The 11,258-nt window shown below is 48.0% G+C and overlaps 1 protein-coding gene across 2 annotated transcripts in view; it reads left to right on the forward strand.

The window, feature by feature from the left end:
• ITGA3 (integrin subunit alpha 3) overlaps window positions 1-11,258 on the forward strand; it is a 128,000-nt gene that overhangs the window by 40,482 nt on the left and 76,260 nt on the right. For both annotated transcript variants that reach the window (XM_040330811.1, XM_040330812.1), the window contains exons 2-3: window positions 6,024-6,151; window positions 9,863-9,942. In XM_040330811.1, coding sequence (XP_040186745.1) covers window positions 6,024-6,151; window positions 9,863-9,942 — 208 coding nt within the window. The remainder of the gene's footprint in view (window positions 1-6,023; window positions 6,152-9,862; window positions 9,943-11,258) is intronic.

Here is an 11,258-nt window from a genome sequence, read left to right on the forward strand (position 1 = left end):
GGACTGCCGAGTCACATGACAAGTCGTACCCCATGATTTCCAACGAGTCCCGTTCATATCTGTGCGACTTCAAAGTAGTCCCTGCTTTGGTCCAACTTTGATGCGACTTGAGGTCCATAGTCCATAGACAGGAAGTGATGGAAGACACCCTCCTATTGGCGTCACAGGGACAGGAAGTGAGGGAAGACACCCTCCTATTGGGGTCACAGGGACAGGAAGTGAGGGAAGGCGCCCTCCTATTGGCGTCACAGGGACAGGAAGTGAGGGAAGACACCCTCCTATTGGGGTCACAGGGACAGGAAGTGAGGGAAGGCGCCCTCCTAATGGGGTCACTGGGACAGGAAGTGAGGGAAGATGCCCTCCTAATGTGGTCACAAGGACAGGAAGTGAGGGAAGACACCCTCCTAATGTGGTCACAAGGACAGGAAGTGAGGGAAGACGTCCTCTTAATGGGTTCACAGGGACAGGAAGTGAGAAAAGCCACCCTCCTAATGGGGGTCACTGGGACAGGAAGTGAGGGAAGATGCCGTCATATTGGGGGGACAGGAAGTGAGGGAAGATGTCCTAATGGGGTCACAGGGACAGGAAGTGAGGGAAGCCGCCCTCCGAATGGGGTCACAGGGTCAGGAAGTGAGGGAAGTCGCCCTCCTAATGGGGTCACAGGGACGGGAACTGAGGGAAGACGCCCTCCTATTGGGGTCACAGGGACAGGAAGTGAGGGAAGACGCCCTCCTATTGGGGTCACAGGGACAGGAAGTGAGGGAAGACGCCCTCCTAATGAGGTCACAGGGACAGGAAGTGAGGGAAGACGTCCTCCTAATGGGGTCACAGGGACAGAAAGTGAGGGAAGACGCCCTCCTAATGAGGTCACAGGGACAGGAAGTGAGGGAAGACGCCCTCCTATTGGGGTCACAGGGACAGGAAGTGAGGGAAGACGCTCTCCTATTGGGGTCACAGGGACAGGAAGTGAGGGAAGGCGCTCTCCTATTGGGGTCACAGGGACAGGAAGTGAGGGAAGACGTCCTCCTATTGGGGTCACAGGGACAGGAAGTGAGGGAAGACGCCCTCTTATTGGGGTCACAGGGACAGGAAGTGAGGAAAGACGCCCTCCTATTGGGGTCACAGGGACAGGAAGTGAGGGAAGACGCCCTCCTAATGGGGTCACAGGGACAGGAAGTGAGGGAAGACGCCCTCCTAATGGGGTCACAGGGACAAGAAGTGAGGGAAGACATCTTCCTAATGGGGTCACAGGGACAGGAAGTGAGGGAAGACGCCCTCCTAATAGGGTCACAGGGCCAGGAAGTGAGGGAAGACGCCCTCCTAATAGGGTCACAGGGATAGGAAGTGAGGGAAGACACCCTCCCAATGGGGTCACAGACAGAAATCAAACACTGACAGGTTCTATGTCTTCCTCACTCTTTCCAGAATGAAAGAAAATGGGTTGGGCTTTAAGCGCAACCACACATGTTACAATCCAATTGTATGATTTCCTTTAGAACTAGCCACAAGTGTGAGCCTACCTGATTGTATAGTTTAGATAGGTGCTCATATTTTCTGGTTTTGGGAGAACTAGAGATTGGAGATTGTATGGTCAGATTGTAACGTGTATGGTGAGCCTCGGTTCACATTAATGTGTTTTTTTTCATGCTTTTTGCAGAAAGAAAGGACATGTTTCTTTAACATGGGTTCCTATGGAACAAGTTCACATCAATGCATTTTTGGAAAGGGTCAGGGACTTTTTGAACGGCAAAACTGTGCTTTTGTGGTACAATAGACTTCAATGGAGATGCTGCAGAAAAGCACATAATGTGTCTTAGTGCGTTTTTGATGTGTTTTGCATTATTTAATCTGCCCAACAACAAATTGGCCAAATAAAAAAAAAAAAAGCATAAAAAAATTCAAAAACGCATGCACAAAAATGCATAAAAGCACTGCTAAAAGCTGCTAAGCAATGCTAGGTTGCTTTTCAGGAGGATTGCATTTGGCATACTGGCGCTTCCTGACGTCTTTTTTTTTTTTCATTATTGCCGAAGGTCTCAGCTCTAGACAGCCTCAGCTCTTGTACATTGCAGGATCATAGCGCAACTGCGAGCCAAGCGTTTGAGCGTTGCGGTGTGACTTACATGGGAGATTGTGGCGGGTGGCTCTGCCTGTCAAACTGCATGTCCCGTTAAATTTGCTGCCGCTATATGCTCCTCTGAGGGGCACCAGCTGCTGATCAACCACCTGTTTTTACCGCCCCTTTGCTGCCCATGTGAAAGGAATTTTAAGACATGAAATATGAACAAAGCCTATCCCTGTATAGTGTGTACTTGTCTCTGTCCAGAGCACTAAGGCTTCATTCACACCTTGGCGTTCCGTTGTGTGGGTGGAATCGCCGCGATTCTGCCCGCGTTTCGGAAATGCTGCAAATTGCTGGATGTCCTTGCAATTCCTGTTATTAAGAATGGCACCAAATCGCGGCATGATTTTGCTGCGATTGTCGCCCAACAAATTGCGGTAAAAACGCTTAAACAAAATCGCAGGACGCCAGATGCCCAAAAACTTATTTTGAGTGTCAAACCTCCCACAATTCACTTTGCGTGTTTTTACCGCGATTCGCCGGGCGGCACTCCCGGGAAAATCGCGCAGCAAATTGGTGCCATTCAAAATAGCGGGGATCGCAAGGGCGTCCCACGATTTGCAGCGTTTCCGAATCGTGGGCAGAATGGCGTCGATTCCGCCCGCAAAATGGAACGCCAAGGTGTGAATGAAGCATTGGTTTAATTTCTGTCTGCTGCTTCCTTCCTCTATCAGCATCAGGGCCGGCCTTAGGTGTTCAGGCGCCCTGTGCGAGCTAATCCTGTGGCGCCCCCCCCCCCCCCCATCTTCACCCCTCGCCCCCTGGTCACCTAAACATACACATAGAGGAAAAAAATGCCACCGCGGGTGTAAAACAATCGCGGAGGGGTGTGCCGGTCTGACACCCCCCCAGTGTGTGGTACCCGGGGGCGGCTCGCCCCCCCTTAGTACGCCTCTGGGTGGCCGCAGGGCGCCCCTGTTGCCCATGGGGCCCTGTGCGGCCGCACAGCTCGCACACCCCAAAGGCCGGCCCTGATCAGCATGAATCACTTCTGACAAGTTTTCCTGACAACAAAAGAAAAATGGTGACAAGGGAGGGACCTCCAGCAGATTGACAGCCTCAGTTCTGTTTCTGTGTGCTGTGTGAAAGGGGGGCGTGTCCCTTCTCTCCAATCAGCTCTTAGAGCTCTCCTCACTGTGCTCTGCAAAGTGTGATTAGAGCTCTCCGCCCCCTTTTTTTTTTTGGCAGCTCGGACAAGCTTTATAAATTCCGGCTGACCGGAATCAGCATTGATCGGCTGTTCATAATAGTGACCCGGAAGTGATGACATGACATTTACTCAGAAACCATCCACGCCATTTTTTGACCGTGACCATACGCGTCACAGCAGGCAGGGATGGACCTGATAGCTGCAGGGTGCGCAAGGGGAATGTTGGACCTCTGCAGAGAGACTGCTGCTTCCGCACAGAGAGCAAGGGCCATTCTCAGCAGAATGCTGGCAGGGGACAGGCTTTTCTACTCAGCAGCTGTGGCTGCTTTCTAAAGAAAACCAATTTTGCACACCTTTTGGTGCACCTGGAATGTATTTATCTGGTATAAGCGGAGCATTACCTAGCTGAAGCTTAAGGCCCCTGAGCAATCTAGTGTGGCCCGCCAGACGTTCGCTTACGGCGCATGCATGGACTCAAAACCTTACAACAGCTGGAGATCCAGAGGATGCCCAAGGCTAAGCCATACAGAAGAATGGTGAGCTCAGCTGTCTGTAGTGATAAATGAGAAGGGGTGTGATGTGCAGGTATGTGTGCAGACACCTTCCTCACTCCCCCCTCTGATGATGGAAAGCAGACCACCTTGGTGTAAACACCGCATAGGATATAAGGGAGAGAAAAATGAGGAGGAGGAGGAAGACACGAGGGGGAACGACCAAATGAAATCCTGCAGAAAGACACCAAGATTATTCAACAAGAATGCAGCCCTGGAATTCCTCCCGCCGCTATTCCGATAATTAACTGCGCTTGGAGCGGACGGATTTCCACCGGATCAGCAGATTATTACACCTGGACCTGGTTGTCTGCGCTAAACCAAGCTCATTTCTTCAAAGATTTCCGCATCGCTCAATCGTTTTTTTCATACGATCCTAATTCTAATCGTTTCGAAAAGTTAGAATTAGTTAAAAAATTAAAAAAATTAAACAAATTGGGGGAAAAAAAAGGAAATTTTATGAAAATTAAACCAAACGAAACGAAAATAGTAACAAAACGAATCTGTCCGAAACGAAACAAAAATGTGTTTCGTTTTGGATAGATTAGTTATGTTAGTAATTTCGTTTCATTTTCATAAAATGTTTTATTTATTTTTTATTTGTTTCATTTATAAATTTATTAAGGAATTCTAACATTTCAGAACGATTAGAATACAGATCGGTCGAAAAACCGATGATGGGGCACAATTCCTCCCAATGACACCAACAGCAGTACCTGATGACACCAGTGATGGGGCACAGTTCCTCCCAATGAAACAATCAATGGGGTCCAATGACACCAATGATAGGGCACAATTCCTCCCAATGACACCAACAGTGGGGCCCAATGACATCAATGATGGGGCTCAATTCCTACAAATGATGTGGCACAATTTCTCCTAATGACCCCAACGTCGAGGTACAGTTCCTCCCAATGACACCAGCGATGGGGCACAATTCCTCCCAATGAAACCAACAATGGGGCACAATGACACCAAAGGATGGTGTCATTGGGAGGAATTGTGCCCCATCATTGGTGTCATTGGGCCCCATTGTTGGTTTCATTGGGAGGAATGGTGCCCCATCACTGGTGTCATTGGGTCCCGTTGTTGGTTTCATTGGGAGGAAGTGTGCCCCAGGGTCATTGCTAGAAATTGTGCCTCGTTGTTGGGGTCATTAGAAAGAATTGTGCCCCATTATTGGGACTAATAATGCCCCATCATTTTGTGTCATTGGGTCCCATTGTTTGTTTCATTGGGAGGAATTGTGCCCCTTCACTGGTGTCATTAGGTCTTGTTGTTGGCTTCATTGAGAGGAATTGTGCCCCAGGGCCATTAGGAGAAATTGTGCCTCATCATTGGGAGGAATTGTGCCCCATCATTGATGTCATTGAGCCCCACTGTTGGTGTCATTGGGAGGAATTGTGCCCCAACAGTGGGGCTCAATGGCATCAATGATGGGGCACAATTCCTCCCAATGATGAGGCACAATTTCTCCTAATGGCCCTGGGGCACAATTCCTCTCAATGAAGCCAACAACAGGACCTAATGACACCAGTGAAGGAGCACAATTACTCCCAATGAAACCAACAATGGGACCTAATGACACAAAATGATGGGGCATTATTCCTCCCAATAATGGGGCACAATTCCTTCTAATGACCCCAACAACGAGGCACAATTTCTCCCAATGACCCTGGGGCACAATTCCTCCCAATGATGAGGCACAATTTCTCCCAATGACCCTGGGGCACACTTCCTCCCAATGAAACCAACAACGGGAATCAATGACACCAGTGATGGGGCACCATTCCTCCCAATGAAACCAACAATGGGGTCCAATGACACCAATGATGGGGCACAATTGCTCCCAATGATACGATCGACGGGGCACTACTTCCCTGAATGACACCAAAGGATGGTGCATTGTTTATAGTACTCCCACTGATACTGGGACATTTTCTATATGTGTGTTTCCCCTTTCAGCCGCCTGAAAACCCCAAACATTACACATAGACAATTTGCTACATTGTATTTAGAAATGATCAGTAATGTTGCAATAACATGTCTGTTATAAAGTAAACCACAGGTTGTGCATCATGTCGTTTTGTCATGCTCTGTTTTTTTTGTAGCTATTTATCTTCTTATGACCTATACAGTATATGTCGTATTGTCCCTAAATTCAAATGTATTAATAATTCCAATTTATTGTCTTCTGCAGGCTTCTGGCGGGAGCTCCGCAGGATGCAGCGCCCTCTGGTGTCAAGGTGAACCAAACCGGCGCCCTCTATGCTTGCCCAATCACCATGTCAAAGAACGACTGTTTCCGCGTTTCTATCGACCAGGAAAGTAAGTTTTGGCAATCATGTGACTTTAATATGAGTATCAGTAAAACTGTTGGTAGATATTCCGATTGGGCAGATTGGGTCATGTGGGTTGTATGCTCTGGGCAATGCCCCATGTAGGGAACAGAATAGGGACCAACAGCTGAGGAGGATCTAGAGCAGTGATGGCGAACCTTGGCACCCCAGATGTTTTGGAACTACATTTCCCATGATGCTCTTGCACTCTGCAGTGTAGTTGAGCATCATGGGAAATGTAGTTCCAAAACATCTGGGGTGCCAGGGTTCGCCATCACTGATCTAGAGATATATCAATGGGGTGAAATGATAGGTGTGTATGTAATATATAGCCAGCTCCCTGGGCGCCATGTCTAATGCCCTTAAAAACCTTTTTCCTTAGAATTATTTGGCAAGTTTTTGGCGAGGTAGCTGCTTGGTCTTCCTTCAACCCTTCCACTTACTGTTCATGGACTCGTGACCGGCATGTGATAACACCAATCTGTACACTTATACTAGGGCCAATTTAGACAGGAGCTATTTACTCTACCAGCATGTCAGCATGCGCCGTTTGTAAAAAGCATAATTTACGTGGGGTCACATAAAATTTACATAATACACGCCCACATCTAACACATTTGAATTAGGCGGGCTTACGCCGGCCTATTTACGCTACGCCTCCGCAACTTTCATTTGAGAATACGACACTTGCCTGTAAAAATTGCGGAGGCGTAACGTATCCTATTTACGTTACGCCTCCGCAATTTTTACAGGCAAGTGTCGTATTCTCAAATGAAAGTTGCGGAGGCGTAGCGTAAATAGGCCCGCACAAAGATACGCGATTCTACGTGAATCCGGGCCTTAATTTTCACAATATAAGGGCTATTTCACACTGGCAGGTAATGCCGAGACAAGGTCATCTAGAGCCCAGGGTGAACATCCCAAATTGCGCCACCCAAGGTAAATGATTGTGAAAGCAGCCCCCCCCAAAGAAAGTTGAGCACTAATCTGCATGCTCCCCCCTAAGCATAAATTCCCTCTTCCTGCCAGTGCAAATCCCCCCCCCTGCTGAACTCCCCCCCCCCCCCCGCCTCTCCAAATCCAATCCTCTCTCTCCCTATATGCCCCCAGCACAAATCCCCCCCCCCCCCCCAAAAAAACTTCCTCCTTCAAGTGCAAATCCTCTACCCTTCAAATTTCCTCTCTGAGCACAAATCCTCTCCCGCACTCCAAATCCCCACCTCCTAGCACAAATCCCCCCCAATCATCCCTACTAGCATATATATTTTTTTACAATTCTAGAACAAATCACAGCCCCCCCCCACACCACCACCATATTACCTTTTCTAGAACAAACCCCCCTTGTAGCACAAATCCTCTTCACCCATTCCCCCCAAATCACCACTGCCAGCACAACTCTCCAAATTTCACCAAATTGCCAAAAAATCTTCGCCCCCTACTCCAAATCCCTCCCTTCTGGCACAGATACCCCCCATGTGAATGTACAATGTATATGTAAAACGCTGTGTAAATTGACAGCGCTATATAAGTACCTGAAATAAATAATACAAAAAAATACTAGCATAACCCCCCCCAAATTCCCCCTCCCAACACAAATTCCCTCCCCCAATCCCCTTATGGTGCCCCCCCCCCCAAATTCCCCCCAAACACAAATTCCCTCCCCCAATCCTCTTATGGTGCCCCCCCAAATCCCCCCAACACAAATTCCCTCCCCAAATCCCCTTATGGTGCCCCCCTCCAGATTCCCCCTCCCAACACAAATTCCCTCCCCCAATCCTCTTATGGTGCCCCCCCAAATCCCCCCCAACACAAATTCCCTCCCAAAATCCCCTTATGGAGCCCCCCTCCAGATTCCCCTTCCCAACACAAATTCCCTCCCCCAATCCCCTTATGGTTTCCCCCCCAACACAAATTCCCTCCCCCAATCCTCTTATGGTGCCCCCCCAAATCCCCCCCAACACAAATTCCCTCCCCCAATCCCCTTATGGTTCCCTCCCCCAATCCCCTTGGTGCCCCTCCAAATTCACCCCCCCCAACACAAATTCCCTCCCCCAATCCAAAATAAAAAAGAAAAAAAAAAGTAAAGTGCCCCTTCCCTCCGTGCTCTCACGCAGGAGCGAACGCATATGTAAAAGGTGTTCAAACCACACATGTGAGGTATCTCCGTGATCAATAGAGCGAGAGCAATAATTCTAGCACTAGACCTCCTCTGTAACTCTAAACAGGTAACCTGTAAAAAAAAAAATTAAAAAATTTAAAGTGGAGTTCCACCCATAAATATAACATTACATCAGTAGTTGTAATTTTTTTTTTTTTAGATGCCTTCAAAGTGTTGTTGCTAGGCAGAATAGTTAATCTTCCCACTTCCTGCACCTAGGTGCTTAAGCTTCCTAACCTACACCGCACAGACTCCTGGGAATGTAGTGGGTGTAACTTTCCAGGAGTCTGTGCACTCCCCAGTCTCGAAGAATCATGTGACTTGGACAGTACAGGTGCTGAAACCTGATCTGAAACCTAATACACTGCTTGTGCAGCACTGAGCATGTGCGAGATCCGCAAGGCTGAAATCCAGGAAGTCATACAGTCTGGCTTCATGATGCCCACACTTAAGATGGCCCCAGTCAATTTCTATTTTATAAAGTGTCTAAAGGCTGTAACAACCTAACAAAACGGACCTTAGTTTACAAACTAACTTTACTAGAATATATTAAGCTTGTGTATTACAGGGGTATTTATATTTAGAAAGTGAGATTGTGGCCGGAACTCCGCTTTAAACCGTAGATTTTAAAGTACCGTAGTTGAAACTTGGACTTTTTTTTTTATCTCTTTAAGCCCGAGAACCAGAAGTGATGTCAGAGGTCGCTCAGGTCCTCCAAGGACATAGAGTCGAGTGAGGGCCATCTTGCCCTCACTTAACTTCCTGCCTATCCATCCAACGGATCAGACTGCTTCCGGGTTTACCGATGGCTCCACTAAATCCGTAAACGAGCGGAAAGTGGATGGGGAGGTCACCTCTCCCGCCTCCTGTGGCGAATCCGCTGCCGGGATCACTTTTATTTGATGCTGAAATCGCCCACAGAGCAAAACAAAACCAGGGTTATGGCAGCTAGCTGCTGTCATAACCCAGGTATTAAATGTCAAAGTCATGACATAAATGTACTGTGGGCGGTCGGTAAATGGTTACCAAGCACATCCTGCTATAGTGTGTACTTGCCTCAACCCAAAGCACAAACTGTGATTTCTTTCTTCCCACTCATTCCTCTGCTATCTGAATAAGTCACTTCTGACATTTTGTGACACCAGGGAGTCCTGAGAAATGGCCCCATCCCACTTCTAGCACACAGCAGGTTATTGCCAGCTTCAGCTGTGCATGTTTCCCTATCCAATGCGTAGAAGAGGTTTATCGTTTCCTTCCACTCAGGTGTCATATTACACTCAGCTCCCTGCGCTATGCTGTTCAGTGTGTGACATCAGATCCCCGGCCCCTGCCTGCTAGAGCTCAGAATTGCTTTGAAAATTTTGGACTTTAAATAGACTTTAAGAAGAGGTGAAGGTGCTACCCACAAAAAAACGTGTGCCTTCCCCCCTCAGAATTGAAAGCCCAAATCTGAGAAACTAGAAGTCCTCTCTTGCAGTGGGGTTGCTCTTTAGACTTTATTTAATTGTAATCTAAGGATTCTGTATGATTTTGTGTCCACAGGTCAGCCCGGTCGTAACATCATTGAGAATATGTGGTTGGGAGTCACGGTCGAGTCACAGGGACCTGGGGGGCGTGTCTTGGTAAGTGACATCTTTACATAGGGAAACAAAGCATGCTGGCAAGTGGGGGTGGGAGGGGGTGCATCAGCTTTGAAGCGCAAAAGTTCCAATTTGCATAAAATATGCTTATACTTATAAATAAGCTTTGGCTGTACTTCTCCTTTAACTTCTGCTTATGTGCTTTTCAGTACACACTCCATTTGACCCGTGACCGTGGGTGACAGGCACCCTTTAAATATTTTTTGCTTTTTTTTGTCTTGTAACTATACCATTAAAAGTGTTTAGGTACAACTATTTAATAAGTGCAACCTGTTGATCCTGCCAGAAATAATATGAGCTGATGATATCATGTGCTCTCAGCCTAGCATGGTTTCCAGCTTTCTATTTGAACTACAGAACACCTTTCTCTTTGTTAATGAGATGATGAGCGGAGGAGGTGCTGTGTAGTCCTGACACACTATTTGTTTTAGAGTGACAACACTCCATAGACACAGTACGGTGAGTTGTCACTAGGGTTGTCCCGATACCGAGCATTTCTCTGAGTACTTGTACTCGGGGAAATGCTCTGATGCTTCACCTGATACCTGGGCAGTTAGGGTGATCGGTGCGATGGGGGGACTTACATGACCTTCCCCCTTTTCAGCTGCTTTAGTGAAACTTATACAGCGGTGATCGGTGCTTGTAACTCCCCCCCAAAGCTGCACCGATCACTGCTGACTGTCCCTGTATCCTCCTACTTGCTGCAGTCCATGCTCTGTGTTCCGTGTCCCCCTCCGTGCTGTGTGTCCCCCCTCCGTGCTGCTCTCCCCCTCCGGTCCTTGTCCCCCTCCATGCTGCTGTTCGTGCTCTGTGCTCCGTGTCCCCCTCCATGCTGTGTTTCCCCCTCCGTGCTGCTCTCCTCCTCCAGTCCTTGTCCCCCTCCATGCTGTGTGTCCCCCTCTGTGCTGCTCTCCCCCTCAGGGAAATCTTAGAAGAAAACTTGTCAGAGTCTGCAAAAGACTTGAGACTGGGATGGAGGTTCACCTTCCAGCAGGACAACGACCCTAAACATCCAGCCAGAGCTACAATGGAATGGTTTAGATCAAAGCATATTCATGTGTTAGAATGGCCCAGTCAAAGTCCAGACCTAAATCCAATTGAGAATCTGTGGCAAGACTTGAAAATTGCTGTTCACAGACGCTCTCCATCCAATCTGACAGAGCTTGAGATATTTTTCAAAGAAGAATGGGAAAAAATGTCCCTCTCTAGATGTGCAAAGCTGGTAGAGACATCCCCAAAAAGACTTGCAGCTGTAATTGCAGTGAAAGGTGATTCTACAAAGTATTGACTCCGGGGGG

The sequence above is a fragment of the Rana temporaria genome, chromosome 12 (genome assembly GCF_905171775.1).
Source record: "Rana temporaria chromosome 12, aRanTem1.1, whole genome shotgun sequence".
NCBI lineage: Eukaryota > Metazoa > Chordata > Amphibia > Anura > Ranidae > Rana > Rana temporaria.